The sequence below is a fragment of the Clarias gariepinus genome, chromosome 4 (assembly GCF_024256425.1).
Source record: "Clarias gariepinus isolate MV-2021 ecotype Netherlands chromosome 4, CGAR_prim_01v2, whole genome shotgun sequence".
NCBI lineage: Eukaryota > Metazoa > Chordata > Actinopteri > Siluriformes > Clariidae > Clarias > Clarias gariepinus.
In genome coordinates, this window is record NC_071103.1 from 4,802,197 (window position 1) to 4,821,496 (window position 19,300).

At 41.2% G+C, this 19,300-nt stretch overlaps 2 protein-coding genes across 4 annotated transcripts; one reads left to right on the forward strand and one right to left on the reverse strand.

Annotated features, from left to right (window-relative positions):
• Positions 1–1,763: 1,763 nt before the first annotated feature.
• On the reverse strand, positions 1,764–9,715 carry zgc:112496 (uncharacterized protein LOC541336 homolog). Its single transcript, XM_053495277.1, has 7 exons — positions 9,680–9,715; positions 9,137–9,269; positions 7,965–8,110; positions 7,746–7,839; positions 2,973–3,132; positions 2,736–2,888; positions 1,764–2,603 (listed from the first exon to the last, which is right to left on the reverse strand). Exons 3-7 carry the CDS (start codon positions 8,099–8,101, stop codon positions 2,413–2,415), a joined length of 735 nt encoding a protein of 244 aa, XP_053351252.1. The 5' UTR covers positions 8,102–8,110; positions 9,137–9,269; positions 9,680–9,715; the 3' UTR covers positions 1,764–2,412.
• wdr24 (WD repeat domain 24) lies at positions 9,345–17,545 on the forward strand. Of its 3 annotated transcripts, none has more exons than XM_053495274.1 (12): positions 9,345–9,465; positions 10,813–11,097; positions 11,319–11,426; positions 11,875–12,235; positions 12,554–12,731; positions 12,909–13,584; positions 13,666–13,775; positions 13,861–13,958; positions 15,787–15,891; positions 16,003–16,340; positions 16,431–16,615; positions 16,813–17,545. In XM_053495274.1, the coding sequence occupies exons 3-12, from the start codon at positions 11,325–11,327 to the stop codon at positions 16,979–16,981; spliced, it is 2,322 nt and encodes a 773-aa protein (XP_053351249.1). In that variant the 5' UTR covers positions 9,345–9,465; positions 10,813–11,097; positions 11,319–11,324; the 3' UTR covers positions 16,982–17,545. The 3 variants fall into 3 exon arrangements, with proteins under 3 accessions (XP_053351249.1, XP_053351250.1, XP_053351251.1); XM_053495275.1 differs by having other exon boundaries at positions 16,006–16,340; XM_053495276.1 differs by having other exon boundaries at positions 13,867–13,958.
• The last annotated feature ends 1,755 nt before the right edge of the window (positions 17,546–19,300 follow it).

Below are 19,300 nucleotides of genomic sequence, written 5' to 3' on the forward strand. Positions count from 1 at the left end.
AACTTTGTTACTTTATTTAGCTTTACACTTTATTTTATTATACATACAATTATTCAAATGCTACATTTCCAGACTTCTGTGAAAGGTTTGTGAAATGTACGTGCTTTATTTTGTGGTCTACAACATAGGAGACTAGCTAACTAGCGTAAGGGCACGTTAGCAAGCTTTTTTAAGGTAAATATCAGCAACATTTCTGCCAAAGTCGAATGTGTATTTTCGTTGTAGTTGGTATTTTCGTAACTAAATGTAGCTAACAGTTAATAGAAAGCTATCTTACTCAAACACTTCCCTAAATAGATAACACCAGGAATATCTGCCCCAATATTTAATAGCATATTTATGAACACTAATAAAACTTCACCATGTCCATTCTTGTGAAAGCAGGAGCTCGTTAAGAGTTCTACATGGAACTAGCACATCAGCTACGCAGCAGGATGTTATACCTACTAGTTCCGAAGTGTTTTTCAAATCGAGAGTAGAAGTTGACAAGGGTGCATATTAACACATCAATCTTTAATGGAGTCTCAACTGTACTGCTGTCTCCTGTGGAATTCTGGGACGCAACATTCAGGCCTCCGTTTTATCCGGAAGCTTCATCTACATCACACCACAACCAGTAACTGCCGTTGTTTGTCTGAGCCAGATCTCCCAAACGGACTGATGCCGTTGGCGCTGCTGTAGTTGTTGATTACAAAGATGCATGTTGCTATGAGCTCATCACTCTGCTCCTCTCTGTGCTGCCATCTTACCTGTAGTCCATACGCCAATTTGTATTTCAAACAACTTCCAAATGGTGCCAAGAAACGACGACTCGTTTCAACGAATTAAAAAAAAAAACAACAGTTTACAGACTGAAGCTTTGGAACGAAAAAAAAAAAAAAGGATTGCTAAGCGTCTATTTTATTCCAGTGGGATTAAAGATGAAAAGAGATGTATATAAATATATATATATATATATGTAGTTTATATGAAATTCATTATGATTTACATGATGTACTTTTTAAATGTCTGAAGCTGAGGCATTTTCTATTGCTGTTTTTTTTCTGTTCATTTTTTCCTTCCTTTGTACCGTTTTTCATTGTATCTGCTTTCATTTTCCAGCTGTGAGGAATAAAAAAAAAAACAAGCTGTGAACTGAATCTGTGTGCTGAGAAAACGACAGCTGTACATTGCAAACACACATTCTACTCCTTGGTGAGGTATGGTGAGGTATAAATCCTAATTTATCCCATCTTAAACCTTCAAACCCAACTAGCCAGCTTAGCTAGAATCATCCTGACCAAGGAGTCTAGTCAGCCTGACCATCCAGAACCAGTCTACAATTTTTCGAAACTCATTTTAACCCATTAAGCCCAATTACCCACATCAGCTAGTCTGAGCAGCTAGAAATTAGGAAGCTTATTTAGTACATCAGCAAGGAGGTTAGCTAATAGGATTTTGTAGCTAATACGATTATGCATCTGCACCTACGTACTCTTTAGCAGTACTTTGTGTCCATGATGGGTGACAAAGTAATATTTTGCTAGAAATTAAACAACTAAATATTGACACACTGCATATTAAGTAAGTGACACTAATGTAAACCAGCCTGCTAAGCTGGACTACATCCAAGCTAGTAAGCAATCTCTGTAGATAGCTGCAATCTGTTAATGTTCTCAGCTTTCTCTTAAATGGTACGTAGAGATAGGCACTTCTTGTGAAACATGAGGGGAATGAAATTATTGATGAGAGACACAGGTAAGAACAGGCCATTATTAAACTAATAGAACAATGTAATTATTTTAATACAAAATTTAAGGAAACAAATCTGCACAAACATGCCTACTAAACCTGAGATTTTTTCAAATACAACCTGTTATCCAATCGGGTAATTCACAAATGTAATATTGGCTTTAGCTTCTACTTTATGCTGACTATAGGGTAAACTACTGTAAAACCTCGGATTACGAGTAACGCTGTTTTCGAGTGTTCTGCAAGACGAGCAAAGATTTTTAATAAATTTTGATTTGGAAAACGAGCAAGTCTTGGTTTGACTTGAACACCCCTCGAACTAAATCATAGTCAATTACAGATATGCAAATTATAGGTGAAAAAAAAAAGATGGATGTATTATTTAATTTCTAGAGTCAGACAGAGTGAGCCTGAAGTCATATCACATTAACATAAAGCACATTTATGTGATAATGAAATTCTGCTGGATCTTCAGCTGGAACAGAATTAAATATGTTTTTACCGCCCTGTATTTTAGGGACACTAATTTTGATAATATTGATGCCTAGATTCCGAGCTTCACATTTAAAGGTCATTTTTAATTGCTTGTTTAAAAAAGAGCAGTTTAACAAGTTAGGTAGTTTAGAATTATTATCTGTCATGCAGCATCTTATTTAAAGCATTGAGCTTCGATGCATTACACTAGTCTGTTTTGCGTCTCTTAGATGGCCGCTTTTGGGTCTCGTCCACTTTGGGATCCGATTGGGTCTCTGTGTTGGTGCTGTAACTCAGGGGAAACTCCTCCAGCAGGGTTGGCTGAATCTTACTGGCTATAGCACACGCCCATAAGCACAACTCCACCTTATGAGGGGTCCAATCACGCTGAGTGTCCGCTGAGAGACAAGAATTAATATCTATAAACATCTATTCAGATTCTCCAAGAGGACATAGTGATGAAAAGCACCATAGGAGTCACATTTGATAAAACCTCTATTAAGTATTCATTACTGATATTAACACATTACCTTTGTTGAGGTGGTGTGTTTTCTGCAGTATTTTTTCCAAAAAGAGAGAGAAGTGCTTAGCCGTGTATCGAACAGGTCTCAGCTCGGCGATGCTTTCTACAACCTCATCAGCCATGAAGGCGACTTCTTCAGGAGCTCCTGCTGCTAAAACAGCTACAAGAGAACAATGAAGAAAAATCAAAGGATAAATTTTATATTGGGATCATTTTGTTTCATAGTCTACCTTTGCATACTTGCCTGATGCTGTCGCAGGTCCAAGCCCTTTAAGCGTGCTCAGTTCTGCGATTGCCGATTGGACGTCAGGCAGGAGAGCGAAGGCCTTCTTAGTGCAACGAAGCACCGCCTCCTCGCTGTTGGAGCCAATCAGCTGCTTGAGCCGGGGACGGAACTTCCCCCTCTGTGAAAGAGTGACAGAGGAAAAGTCACTTTGGGCTGTATTTATAGTTGCGTCATTGTTTGTGTAAGGAAAAGTTGCTCCTATTAGATTTGAGTTGCGCATGTGTGCTTAAGTTGACTTTTTTTAAAGGATCTTCTTTAAGGATGTTTTCACATTACGGCCCCGGGATCAATTCCAAGGACACTTAATTTTGATCAGTGTAAAAACAATTATTCTTTGCTTGGTAACTGAGCCCGGGTCCGCTGGAAAAAGTGGTCTCGGGAATTATATGGCATATTCGGGCATGGATCAAATCAGATATGGAAGCCAATCGTACCTGAACAGGGAATTAGACAATTTGTCCATAGCTGATAAAGTTGGAAGGCACACAAGATTGTTGTTCTTAACAGCTTTTTTTTTTTTTTCAAAATATCACTAATATAATATTAGGCATGGGTTAAAGATTGACTCTTCTTCTCTTTGTGTTTAATGGTGGCTCGCAAACCAACAAGGTGCAAACTGCCACCTGCTCTATTGGAGGGTGAAAATACGGATGTGTATCCAGGTACAGAGAAAAATAATAATAGGTGCGTTTCGATCGGCCCGAAGTACCCTGCAAAGTATACTTCACAGGGAGTTCGGCCATGTTAAATGTGATTCCAAAACCGCAGGGAGCAAAAATGTTCAGTTCAAAGGGAACTGCGAACTATGTAGGGAAGTAGTGAACAACAGTTCTTCACTTCACCGGAAAAGGAAATGAAAAAGTCTGCATCTCGCTGGAGCTCGATAAAAAATTTAGCTTGATAAAGGATTTATATATTTATTACTATTATCAAGGATGACATCATATTAAAAGGACACAAAAATTTACATTTAATTTAATCAAGAAATCCTTAGTATTATACAGTGAAACCTCATAATTCGTTCCGGAAGCGGGCTCGTATTACAAAACACTTGTAAACCAAATTTAATTTTCCCATAAGAAATAATGGAAACTTAAATTATTCGTTCTACAGCACAAAAAATTATTAATACAAAATATGAGGTAAAGATAAAACAAATTAATCCCGACAGATAAGTGTTTTCATTTGTGCACGCAGACGCTGTGTGTGTGTGTGTGCGCGTGTCTGCTTTACACAAAAACTCTGCTCTGTCGCGATTATGTGCCGGTTCATTTGTTTTTTTTTGTTTTTTTTTACTTTACAGCAGTGATTTCGTTAGTATGCGCTCACGTAAGTGTGACTAGCGATGTTCCCTGCAAATTTTTTAGATAAAACAGTCACTCCGTTAATGTCCATGCACATTACACACACACATTAACAAAACGCTAGTCGGACTCCAGTGAGCGCATATTAACGGAATCACTGCTGTAAAGTAAAAAAATTTAAAATAAATGAACCGGCACATTACTTTTGAAAAGAATCGCGACAGAGCAGAGTGTGTGTCTGGCGCTGTGTGTGGAAAGCCAAGAGGAGGAGGGGGTGTGTAAAGGCGAGAGAGTGTGTGTGTGTTGTTTTTGTAAGTGAAGGAGCTCGGTGTCAAATTACGCGCACACACACACACACCTTTACAGCCCCCTACCACCCCCTCCTCCTCTCGGCTTCCCACACAAACACACTCACACTCAGCCTTACACAGAAACTGCTCTGTCGCAATTCTTTTCAAAGGTAAAATGAAAAACGACAGGCTGATTTGATTTTCACACATGGTCACAGTGTTATAGTAAACAGTAAGAGACGAGCACTAAGACCCAGCAGGGGAGACGATAACCTACAATTCCGCAGCGCGAAAGAGAGAAAAAACGTTGGCTCAGTTGTGATCATGTGACGCTCGGCGTCAAAACAAGAAGTGCATGCGTGATACATAATACTCGGTGCTCTTAAACCAAGACCATGCTCGTTTTTCAAGTTGAAAATGATTAAAAATCTTTGCTCGTCTTGCGGAACACTCGTGAACCGCCTTACTCGTAATCCGAGGTTCCACTGTATAGGCTAAGAATCTGTAAAAAAAATTAAAACCCTGTACATCTTGAATCAATTATTATTATTATTATTATTAATCAATACTTTATTTACAATTTAAACATGATTCTATAGTATGTTTTATAAGGGTAACAGTTTTTGTTTCAATAAGTATTTAATTTAATGTCCGTAATGTGAAATTTTCACAACAGCAGCAACAACTTTGCAGAGTGTTCCGAATAGTGGAGTTTTGTCGAGGGAAGTTGCATTTACCGACATTCCCTGCAAACGGATGAGGGAGTAGGGAGCACTCTGTGAAGTACACTTTGGAATGGAGCGCAGCTAATGTGAATGCCAGCCAGTGGGGAAGTGTGAATGGGGTACAGTTGTTTTACTAATCAATCGAGCCTAGTGTGAAAGTGCCCTAAGTTCACCAACATCTAGACCACTTCCTTTATACACAAACACTCACATTTAAACCCTGAAAAAAGTCACGGATACAAAAATATGTACTAAGAAGAAAATAGTGTCTTGTTTTGTTCAATAGAAGCTATTTTATTTGTTTTGTTTGTTTGTATTTGGGTTTATTGCCATATTACAGGCTATTTCATGGCAGATACATATTAAACATACGAACCAATATAATATTATGTTATAGATATAATGTAAGAGCACGGTGGTCTAGTGATTAGCACTGTCGCCTTGTACCTCCAAGGTCCAGGTTTGATTCCTGGCCAGGCTCGATTACCATCTCTGTGTGCATGGAGTTTGCATGTTCTCCCCGTGCTTGGTGGGTTTCCTCCCACAGTCCAAAGATATGCAGGTTAGGCTAATTGGCATTCCCAAATTGCCCGTAGTGTGTGTATGCCCTGAGATGGATTGGCACCCTGTCCAGAGTGTACCCTGCCTTGTGCCCTAAGTCTGCCCCGTGACCCTGATTACAGGATAAAGTGGCATAGATGATGAGTGAGTGAGATACAGTAAGGTCAAAAAGTATTTAATCACTCTGTGATTTTGCAAGTTCTTTTACTTATAAATCATGGAAGGGTCTACAATTCTCAGCGTAGGTGCATTTTCACAGTGAGAGACAGAATCTAAAAAGAAAAATCCGGAAATCACATTGTATGAATAACAATTTAATTGTGAATTACTGTGTCAAATAAGTATTTGATCACTTGCTTATCAGCCAAATTTCTGACCCTCAAAGACCTGTTATTTTGCTTTTAAATAGTCCAGCTACACTCTGCTCATGATTCTAAATTAGTAGCACCTGTTTGAGGTCGTTAGCGGTCATAAAGACACCTGTGCACCCCACAATCAGCCAAAGTCTAAGTAGCAACAAGGGCAAAACCAAAGAGCTGTCAAAAGACACAAGAGACAAAATTGTAAACCTTCACAAAGCTGGAAGGGGCTACAGGACAAATGCCAAGCAGCTTGGTAAAAAACGAACAACTGTTGGAGCAATTGTCAGAAAATGGAAGAGGTTAATGATGACTGTCAATATCCCGCGGACTGGGGCCCCACGGAAGATCTCTTCTCGTGGGGTATCAATGATGCTAAGAATGGTGAAGAATCAGCCCAGAACTACACGGGAGGAGCTGGTCAATGCCGTGAAGAGAGCTGGGACCATCGTTTCCAAGCCTACTATCAGTTATACACTAAGACCTCACGTTCAAATCCAGGTTCAGGCCCATCTGAAGGAGTCATGGGAGAAAGTCCTGTGGTCAGATGAGACCGAAGTAGAACTTTTTGGTCTTAACTCTATTCGCCGTGTTTGGAGGAAGAAGAATGATAAGTATAACCCAATAATACCATACTTACAGTCACGCATGGGGCTGGAAGCATCATGCTCTGGGGGTGTTTTTCTGCACAGGGGACAGGACGACTGCACTGTATTAAGGAGAGGATGAACGGGGCCTTTTATTGTGACATATTGGGCAAAAATCTCCTTTCCTTGGTCAGAGCATTAAAGATGGGTCGTGGCTGGGTCTTCCAACATGACAATGACCCAAAGCACACAGCCAGGAAAACCAAGGAGTGGCTCCGTAAGAAGATTATCAAGATTCTGGAGTGGCCTAGCCAGTCTCCAGACCTAAATCCAATAGAAAATCTTTGTAGGGAGCTGAAATTTCGTGTTGCTCAGCGACAGCCCCGAAACCTGACAGATTGCAGTGTGTGCAAACCTGGTGAGGAACTACAGGAACAGTTTGACCTCTGTAATTTGTAATAAAGGCTTCTTTATCAAATAGTCAAATGTTTTTACTCAAGTGATCAAATACTTTTTTGACACAGTAATTCACGAATAAATGGTTAAAAAAATCATACAATGTGATTTCCGGATATTTTTGTCTCTCACAGGGGAAATGCACCTATGCTGAAAATTGTAGACCCCTCCATGATTTCTAAGTAAGAGAACTTGCAAGATCACAGGGTGATCAAATACTTATTGACCTCACTGTGTAATGTAAGGGATTAAAAGGGTGGAGGAAAAATAATAAATAAATATCACAATTGCCTTGACCAGAAGAACAAAATTTTACACAAGTTTTTTAGGTGCACTTTTGCAAAAACTGTTTTAAAGTTTTTTTGGTTTTGTCTTGCAGAATAAGTTCTTTAAATTTTTATCTGTTAGAAAGTAAATGAATACGAGTTTGGTTTTCAAGGTGTACTTACAGTTAATTTCCACTCCATGAGTTTGACCAGTTCAGGTTGGGTCAAAGAACGCTCTGTCCGAGCTAAAATGGCCGCCGGGAGCTCATCCTGATACCTGAATTATGTCATGTGTTTGATAAAGCATTACTATATTGTATTTTTTTCTATATATTTACAGTATATGTATGCATGGTTTATAAGAAGGCTTTTGGGTAATGATGTAGTTTAGTTATCAGTTACCACTTCTCTAGTTCTAATAGTTTCCCTGATCCCTTTTTCCCAGCTGTCTTTGCTTCCACCACAACCCAGTATTTCGCATAAATGCCTCTCCATACGGCCGGGTCCTCGGAGTGGAACAGACGTTCTCCTCCGGACATGCTGACAGACTGAGGAAAAAAAGGGAATACAGTTCACTGATATTTAACTGCATTCTGTTTGTAAGGCACTTTTAACGATAAATCAGATTTACAGAAATCTGCATGTAAACTAATTATTATAGCTAATGAGCAAGAGTTCAGAGAAGCAGCAGCTAAGTTTTGATGCTTTAATGCATTTATAGGGACCAGGTGCAGCTTGCAAGAATCAAACTTTACGATCAGACAGCAGTATTTGCATTAAATGTCAAGCTTTGGAAGCTGATCTTCACTATATGGACAAAAGTATTTGTCCAAACCTGCAATGAAATTGTATTTAAATACATATACTTCAATATCTCTGTAACCCTTTTGCAGCTATAACAGCTTTCACTTTTCTTGGAAGGCTGTCCACAAGATTTTGGAGTGTTTTTGTGGAAATTCATTCCCAATCATTCTGTAGAGCGTTTATGAGGTCAGGCACTGATGTTGGACGAGAAGGTCTGGCTCACAATCTCTTCCATTTCATCATAAAGGTGCTTGATGGGGTTGAGGTCAGGGCTCTGTGTTAGGGCCAGTCAAGTTCTTCCGCACCAAACTCATTAAACCATAAATTTATAGTCCTTGCTCTATGCACTGGGACATGGTCACGTTGGAATAGAAAAGGGCCTTCAACAAACTGTTGCTATAAAGTTGCAAAGATGCATAACATTGTCCAAGATGTTTTGGTATGCTGAAGCTTTAGGATTGCACTTCACTGGGGATAAGGAGCCTGATTGAAACACCTGAATTCAATAACTAACAGGTTTAGCCAAATACTTTTGTTCACATAGTGTACTTGAACAGGGAATAAAGATAGGAAGTCCAGAGAGAAGGACGGACGAAAAGACTGAAGCATCACTCAAAGTTATCATGCAAAGTTAAATCAAATAATTTAGTGTGACAATGTCAGATCATTCTTAACACTCTTAATTAACACTTTTTTCACACTTTAAGGTGCATAAAAAAAAGAATATAAATGCTGTGCAGGTAAAAACTTATTGCATGAAAGTGCTTCACCTCTTCACTGAAGTAGAGCAAAAGTTTAAAGCAGGTCCCGGATCAGTGTCTCAGTGCATGAGGTTTTCAAACGCGGAAGTTGAAGACTGCTACCGTGGATACACTTCCGGTGCCCTCTCGTTTTCTTTTCTTTCTTTTTTAAAAAATAATAATAATTAAAAAAATATATTTTAAAACCTTGCGCGAACACCACCACTAATACTAATATATATTTTTATTATTATTTATAATAATATTTGTCTCGGTCCTTTATTTTGGCATGTCCGTGTCCGCGTGCTCTTCCCAGAGTCAGTTCTGCCTTTACACTGCTTCACGTTTGTTTTGAAAAGGTCAGTATTAGTTCGAGTTATTAAACTTCCCTCGCTTACAAATCATTAAAACTGTGTGGAAAAAATACGGATATTCTTGTTTTCGAAAGACCAAAAACAACGCGGTGGTTTGTTCTCACAGCCACACTTAGCCGTGTGCTAACTTTTGGTTTTGTTTTGCTGTTAGCTTGTTAGCTAATTAACGCCTAACGGGGGAAAATAATTGATTACAGACCGTTAAACGTTGACTGAGAGCCGCGTGATGATTGGTGCGTTTTGTTGACGGTGGACCAATCAGATACGTTATTTAAAAATGTTATAATCGTAACTGCGGCTTGTGTGAGAACAGCAGTAAGTAGTCATGATGTGAATCACCAGGGAGCACGCGATACGATATTATCACGATACCTCTGTGTTGATTCGATTAAAATGACAATAAAAGTAAAAATATCACTATGCGATATTACATCTCCACCCGGTTTTGTTACAATCTTAAACCTTTAGTGGGTAACTGAATGTAATTCCTTATAACAATATTTTTCTCACTTGAAAACCAAGCGCAGCATTTAAACAATGCAAACTAACTTCAAATACAAGAGTTGAATTAACTGAGCAGCGCGTGTCTCTGTCCTCCGCCATAATGATTCTTTCTAAAACAAACTTACAAATAAGTTTTTCACTTATTCATAAGTAATTCACTCTTACCACACGGGATGAAAATGCAAATGTGTGTCTCATGGTGTTTTGAGACTGGTGTGAAGTGTGTGTTTGAGTCCAATTCACTCACAGAGTTTGGAGAAAAAGGCAGATCCGAGAATTTTATCTCGCAATGTGTTTCTGTTGCGTCAGTCAGAAGCGTCTGCTTTCAGTACAGAATTGTTTATATCCAAGGCTGATTAACTGATCACCGGTCACGGGCAGTCAATCTAAAAACCAGCCGATCGACCGATTTATCTCTATTATTAAAATTTTTTACCCGAATTGCCACATGAAAAAAATATTCATAATAGAATCAATTTTTCCCCCATATCTAATACTGTTTTTATTTTTTGTTATTTTTATCAGCTTTTTTGAAACGATGTGCATGAAATATAATAAAATATTATTTAAACATTTTGTAAATAAATGTTTATTGTATCATGTTGCATCCCAGTGCTGTCGAATTCTCGATACTGATTGGTCAAAAGCCGTTGATTCGTCTTCAGTTCAACTTCACCTTAGATGATATTTACTACTTCAAGGATTATATTATTGTTTGAATTTATTATACTTCACATCTCACACAAATGTGTATTGGTTCTAACACTAATGCACATCGTTGTTGATTATTTGATTTATTCCTTACATTTGTCATGTCTTTTGTCTCAGAAATGTTATCCCGTAAGAGGTGATGGCTGCAGTGAGACTTTGTGCCATGTGATGGCGCCACGTCGTTTGATGACAAAGTCTCACCACACAAATTACCAGCTCTGATAAACGATCCTGTGATTCCTTACTTATGTTCTGAGCTACAGACCTGTTAATGTGAGTAGTGCCACCACCACACAAGGATGCCCATGTGTTGGGGTGAAGAAGGAGCCGAAAAAGAAGACGAAGCTTAAGACGGGAACTGAGCTGTTGTTTCTCACTGTGGAGCGGCTTTTAGCCTGAAACGTAAGTGTGTAACAGTGAATAACTCAGGACTGCAAAAACTTTTTTTCGCATATGGTTTTATTCAACATATTCTAGTAAAACTTTCTGATCTAACACACATGATTCAGGATATGACCATGACCTTTTCCTTAAATCTGCTCAAACACACATGTCCAAAGTCAAAAGTACCTTTAGCAAGACCTCTGGTATCACTCTTGATGTTCTCTTTGTCTCTCTTTCAGGCTGAGATGGAAAAGATGACGTCTGTTGGGACCATCAGTGGCAGAACAATGTTCTGCCTTCTGGATGCTCCAGCCAACGCCATCAGTGTGTGCCGGGATGCCACGCAGGTTTGGACATTTCTTTCCTCTTCCTTACTTACTAACTGTTACTAGTAAAACAGTTGCTAGCTTGTTAACTGTTTTGCCTTCCAGTGGGACTGATCGATATAGAGGCCACGCCTACATTATTGGGACTGACAGATACAGAGGCCACGCATACAATATTGAGACTGACAGAAATAAAGGCCACACCTTCAACATTTGGACTGATGCACACAGAGGTCACGCCTCTAACAGTGGGACTGACAGATATAGAGGCCACGCCTACGACAGTGGGACTGACATAGAGGCCACGCCTACGACAGTGGGACCGATAGACACAGAGGCCATACCTATCATATTCGGACTGACAGACACAGTGGCCACGCCTCTGACCACAGCTAAAATTCTGTGTCATTAAAAGTCCAGTATATAGTATTGTGCTGATCCGTGCTTTCCCGCCCTCTCCTTTTTACAGGTGGTGGTGGCTGGGCGCAACATCTTCAAGATCTTTGCGATTGAAGAGGAAGGCTTCGTGGAGCGTCTGAACCTGCGCGTGGGTCGCAAGCCGTCGCTGAACTTCAGCTGCGCTGACGTCATGTGGCACCAGGCCGACGACAGCCTCTTGGCTACGGCGGCCACTAACGGCGCGGTGGTGACTTGGAACCTGTCGCGGCCGTGCCGTAACAAACAGGAGCACCTTTTCGCCGAGCACAAACGCACCGTCAACAAAGTGTGTTTCCATCCCAGTGAGGCGCACATGCTGCTCTCCGGCTCTCAGGACGGCTTCATGAAGTATTTCGATCTGCGCAAGAAGGAAAGCGTCAGCACCTTCTCCGGTAAACGAAGAGTATGAATATGTATAGACAGAGGGACAGATAAAGGTTCACAAAAATCAGAACAGTGTAGGGCTGTAGCTATCAAAATTATCCAAAAATGTAATTGATTAATCAAGAAATTAATAAAATGTACTTTTGCTTAATTAAACAGCAATGTAAAACATATAAGAGAAACAAAGATTAATTTGTTTTTTGATTTTGCCTCAATCATTTTTTGTAATCGATATACTCGATTTACTCAAGGAATCGTTTCAGCCCTACTTCAGTGTGACCGGTATGAGAAACAGTAATTAATCGTGTTTGTTCGTGCGCGCTCAGGTCAGTCGGAGAGTGTCCGAGACGTGCAGTTCAGCACAAAGGACTTTTTCACGTTTGCCGCGTCATTCGAGAACGGGAATGTGCAGCTGTGGGACATCCGCAGACCTGACCGCTATGAGAGGATGTTCACTGCACACACAGGCCCGGTGTTCTGCTGTGACTGGCATCCTGAGGACAGGTAGGTTTGCTGATAAAAATCCTGCCATAAATTGTAGTATTTTTTATAATATTTGTATTGTGTTTTAGTATTAATTCTGAAACTCTGCATGTTTATGTTGCATTTGTCTGTTAATGTTAAGGTCTTCCCCTCTCTCTCTCTCTCGCGCTCTCTCTCTCTCTCTCCATCTCTTTCCAGAGGGTGGCTAGCGACAGGTGGTCGTGACAAGATGGTAAAAGTGTGGGACATGACGACCAACCGTGCCAAAGAGATCTACTGCGTCCAGACCATCGCGTCGGTGGCGCGGGTCAAGTGGCGTCCAGAGCGTCGCTGGCATCTCGCCACATGCTCCATGATGGTGGACCATAACATCTACGTCTGGGACGTGCGTCGGCCCTACATCCCTTTCGCCACCTTCGAGGAGCACAAGGATGTTGCCACGGGCATCGTGTGGCGCAACCAGCACGACCCTGACGTCCTGCTCTCCGGCTCCAAGGACAGCACTCTGTACCAGCACATGTTTAACGACGCCAGTCGCCCGGAGGTGCGCGCCAACCCCGAAGGCCTCAGCTTCGGCCTGTTCGGAGACCTCGCCTTTGCCGCCAAGGAGAGCCTGATGGCGGCCGAGGGTGGGCTCAAGCCGTGCCCGGGCGGAGACCGCCGCTACCCCATCTTCTTCTTCAAGAAGCATGACGTGATGGAGCGCTTCGCACAGGTCTCCAGCGTGCTCAGCGTTTTCGAGTGCGATCCGGATGGCGGATCCAGGATGGACTGGTTCATCGAGACGGCGCGCAGGTACCAGCTGAGCGGGAGACCCTTCGCCGAGCTCTGTGACCACAATGCCAAGGTCGCCAAAGAGCTCAACAGACCTCAGGTGCGCAGACTTGACGTGGCGTCTCTGACGGCTGTCTAACATCACTGTATGTTACACGTTAACACTTGTGTTCATGTCTAGGTGTCAACCACATGGACCATGCTGCGGATAATGTATTCTGACCCGGGTCACCCAACACCTCCAGCCAATCACAATATGAGCAAAATGGGAAATGCACCCCTCATGAACAGGTACGGGTGGACTTGTGCTGGTCAACAGCCATTTTAGGGCGTTGGAGTAAACGTGATGGCATGTGTGACGTGATTTTGTTTTAAGTTTCAGTTTGAAGGATATGAGTGCTGCTTTAAACGAGAGAAACAAAGAGAATAGACAGGACAACCTGCACAACCTGGAGACTAACCTCAATAACGATGGTGAGACACACACACATCTGACAACAGTGTTTAAAACGGTCCACACTGAAAAATTTCCTTATACTTATACAGTAAAAACTTGGATTGTGAGTAACTTGGTCTGGAAGTGCTTTGCAAGATAAGCTAAATTTTCTAATAAATTTTAACTCAATAAACGAGCAAGGTTTTGCAATACGAGTAGTACGTATATGCTTTGTCCACCCAGCGTCACATGATCACAACTGAGCCGTTGGTTCTTCTCTCTCTCATACGCTCTCTCTCTCTCTCTCTCTCTCTCTCTCTCTGGGATTGTGGGTAGTCGTCTCGCATGCTCAGTCTCAGTGCGCGTGCGTCACTGGTATAGTCACCATGGTATAATGTTTACTGAAGTGTGTTCTTCAGTTACCGTACTGTAACAGTGGCTCTTGTGAGGGAAAGAAAGGTTTTAAAAGGCTGTAGCAGTGCGGGAGATCAATCTGTTGCAATGTCACATTTCCGCACAAACCTCAAAAGGAGGCAGAAACAAGTGACATTAAAGGGGTTCACTATTAAAGTCGCACAAAAAAAAAGAAAAAAGATTTTAGCAGAGAGCAGTGATTACATTAGTGTGTGTGTGTGTGTGTGTGTGAGAGAGAAAGTAGCCCCTCCTTCTTCTTCTTCTCTTGACTCACTCACACCAGCCATGAATATATTCAAAGGTAAAGTGCAGGTTAATTTGTTTTTTATTTATACTTTTATATTTTCTATTAATAATTTTTATATAAATATTTTTGGTTTGTGGAACGAATCATCTGAGTTTCTATAATTTCTTATGGGAAAATTCACTTATATATATACACGAGTGCTTTGGGTTACAAGAATGCATTAAGTTTAACTTTTTACATTACATGTTACATTTACATATGCCATTTATTCACCAGTTTTATCTATGATTTACTTATTCATTTTTCACTTTTCACACATTTCTTTTCACTGACAGTGAGACTTTATTCCCTTTTGTGGCACGCAACCACATCTAGTGCAAAAAACTGACCTGCAAGAATTACAAACTACACTGCCTGGCCAAAAAAAGGTCACCTTTTTAGAAGGGTTTTTCAAATTATATGGCTGTATCAAGCAAAGAACTTGGTTGATAAAAGAAATGACTGAAACTAGGTTAAAATCCCATCAACACAATATCAAAACCTGGAAGGATAGTGCTGAACCGTCAGCTTTGTGCGAAAAAACAACTTGAACACATGGTGAAGTTGCATAGTAATAAATGAGAACTTGCAGGATTAGGACAAAACAGCTGTCTGTCCATAAGAAAACATAAGACTTGTCAAAAAAAAAAGGTTTCAGTTTGCTAGGGAGCTTAAAGACTGGATTTTGGAGCAGTGGAAAAAGGTCATGTGCTCTGATGAGTTCAAATTGAACCTACTCCAGATTGAGTGATTGGCGTGTCAGGGTAAGAAGGGAAGCGCATGAAGTGATGAACTCATCATGCACAGTGTCCACTGTACAAGCCTCTGGAGACAGTGTTATAATCTGGGGTTGCTTCAGTTGCTCAGGTCGAGACTCAGCAACGTTACTGTTGGAAATAAAATTAAGTCAGCTGACCACCTGAATGTACTAAATTTTAAAATGTGGAGTCATTTTCACACATGAATTGGCGGTGTAAAAAAATCCAAAATGATTGATTGAATACATTTTTTCCTTTTTTTTTTTTTTGAGACCACGCAGTTTAAGTCAGCATAAATTGATGTAGGTTGATCTTAAAGTTACGGTTTAGGTGATAAATATTGTCCAAAGCTTGAAGGCGTATCATTTAGTTTAACAAACCTCTATACTCGGTGCACTCACCTTCCAGAAAACGAAGAGACGGAGGGCAGTGACGGTCAGGCCGAGTACCTGTTCGGAGAGGCCGAGCTGGACGACGACGATCTGTACAGCATGGAGCATGACAATCAGGCAGGTCAGATACACAAAAACACGAGCGCAATTAAATCTTATAACCACTCGAACCTTACAGCTTTTTCAATCTGGGTTTGGTATAAGGATTACCGCCTTCTCGCTTTCTTTGCAGCAGAGGAGGCGGAGTTTTCCCTGCCCCAGGAAGCATTCCCGCTGCGGCACGAGATCGTGGAGCACGCCACGGCGCCCGAGCTGCTGGCCGAGAACGCCGAGTCCCCACAGGCGAGCGGGGGCGAGACGGAGAGCGTGTGCCTGACTCCCATGGAGTCTTTCAGCCTGATCTCGGTGTCTCAGCTGCTTTTCCAGCCACGCCTGCCTCACGGCTTCTTCAACGCCATCGTCAAGGCCACGCTGGCCTACTACGCCGAGCAGGGTGATGTCCAGATGGCCGTCTCTGCCCTCATCGTGCTCGGGGAACGAATCCGCAAGGAGATCGACGAGCTCACACAGGTTTTACTTTTAAACCTTTCCGTTTCGTTCATCTAGGGCGAACGAGTTAGACGTAGATGTGTAATCAGAGTGTGTGTGTGTGTCTCACAGGAACACTGGTACATGTCCTACATCGACCTGCTGCAGAGGTTCGAGCTGTGGAACGTCAGCAACGAGGTGATTAAACTGAGCACGTGCGGCGCCATCACCTGTCTGAACCAGGCATCCACCACACTGCACATCAACTGCAGCAACTGCAAACGACCCATGAGCAACAAGGGCTGGATATGTGACCGGTATGCTCTCATCTCACACACACACACACACTAATAGTTTGAGAGATATGCACTTCATTGGAACACATGCAGATATCCTCCAGTCAGCCAATCATGTTGCAGCCGGCTTTCCTGGCCACGCCTCCTCAACTTTTTGTCCTCTCTCTCTCTCTCTCTCTCTCTCTCTCTCTCCTCTTGTGTTTATTTTTGTTCTGCAGGTGCCACCAGTGTGCGAGTGTGTGCGCGGTGTGTCACCACGTTGTGAAAGGTCTGTTCGTGTGGTGTCAGGGCTGCAGCCACGGCGGACATCTGGAGCACGTCATGGAGTGGCTCAAGAGCTCCAATCACTGTCCTGCCGGGTGTGGACACCTGTGTGAATATGCCTGACACACACAAACACATGCTGACATTCTAAAATGTATATTTGAGTATGTGTGTGTGGTGCGTGTGTGTGAATTAATGAAAGTGCTGCTACGGACAATGAATAAGACTCTCTCTCAACCACACACACACAAACAAAGACCGAAAACCAGCCACGGAATGTATCTCTGTAAGATTCCGCTCTTCAACAGAAGCACTTTTGTTACACTTGAAACTTTAAAATGCTGCATTGTCAAATCAAATATAGATCTGAGTTGTAAATAGTCTTAACTCCATCATTTCTGTTGTTAATGAAACACAGCCTGCAGCAATAAAACTGCGTTCCTTCTCTTTCCGTCTTGATATAAGTTCGACATGCAGGCCGTGCCCACTCTCGTCTATGAGCTGTACGCAGAAACCACTGTAAATCCGAGCACAAGTGGAATTCATGAAGCGGGATGTGAGATCGAGGACGGTTTATGACTCTTCAGAGCCTCTGATGTTGATGCAACAACACGACACTGTACAGCACGTTCATCACGTCAGTGTATAAGCCTTAAAAAGATACAATAAAAGCAGAAAGAGGCTCGAGTCTGGTGTTCCAGTCACGTAATGGACTGATTTGAATTTTCAGATAAGGATTGATGAAACGTTGTCAAACAAATACAGAAATAGTCATATAAAAATGATTTAGACAAACTGTAAAGTAAAAATAAAACAAAATTACTTGAACTTTACCTTTGAAAAGAATCCTGCACTGTTTCTGTTAGTGTATATGTGTATTTGTGTGTGAAGCTGAAATAAGATGAGAGGAGGATGGGGCCACTGTGTGGGACGACTTTCACACACACACACACACACACACACACACACACACACACACACGCTAATGGAAACACTGCTCTGTCAGGGAACATCTTTAAGGAGCCTCTGTGATGACACTTGCTTTTGCCTTACTCGCGCACACACACACATAGTAACAATGTTATAATAAACAGTACACGTGCGCACACGGATGTTGACTATCCGAGTGACACACGTGCACTGAGCCTGGGAGACGGTTACCCACCATCACAATCACGTAACACTCAGCAGGCAAAGCGCATGTGTAATACTCGTATATCAAGCCCTCACTCATTTATTAAGTTGATTTTTTTTTTTTTTCAACTTTGCTTGTTTAGCAAAACGGTTACAAACCAAGTTACTCGCAATCCACAGCTCCACTATCAAAATATATCAAATCAAGCGCTGCAAGAAATAAATAAATAATCACACCACGCTCATTTTATGATTGTCATGTATTGTAGTATTACCTAAGGACCTTGTGTGATTTGTAACAATGGCGGAGGTTGTCCGTGATTTTAATCCTGTGCAAATCAGCCATATCTGGTAATTTGTAAAGTGAAAAATTCCCCCGCAAATGATCTACGATATTTCGCTGAACACTGAGGTCTTTGACCGTTATTAGTCCTGTGAGGATCAGCATGTCTGTAATTTGGCCAGCATTTGGAGAGGTCGTAAATATTTTTTTCTATATTTACATTTTGTTTCCTGTGCGCCTCTTTATCCATATTTCGCATAGAATAGAGGCTGCGTTGGAGTGTTCTGAAAGTATTTTGGGTGCTGGGTCATATCACTATAGAACAATACAGAGTGCAGAAAGAGAAAAAACGCGAATATGGATCTTTATTTGTATGAAATGTAATATAAATACAAACATACATATTTGTACAAAAAACATCATATCCAGGAGATAAGTCAGTAAAATTGAGTAAATTTGCAGGCTTCGCTTATCCTGTGTGTATGCGGCACACGAAACTTAAAATCACACGAGCTCCCCAGTTAATACTAATCCCGTGCGAATAGGATATTAGTTAATTTCTAAATCAACAAGCACACGCCAGGAGTTTTCATCACACAGAGTTTTCAGCGGCCAAACTGAACTAAAAGGCACAATAATTCTGTGTTGTTAAGTGCCAATCATGTGGTAACAGTTGGGTTAACCCTTTATTTGCCACATATACAGTACATTACAGCAGAGTGAAATTCTTTTCTTCTGATAATATTAAAGTACAATTACGTAAAGCACAACTAAAAGTAGTTGTCCCACCTATTTTAACATTAGGAGGAGACTATATAGAAAGAGTAGACAGCTAAATAAATACTTAGGCATATGGCTTGATGAAAGGATGGGTTTTAACGTTCATACTGAACATCTTTTAAAAAAAGCTTAGACCTAAATTGGGGTTTCAGAGTTGTTTATCTGTGCTGGATTATGGTGATGTGATCTATATGCATGCAAATCTATGTACAAAAAAATGAACATACAGAAAAATGTCTCTCTTT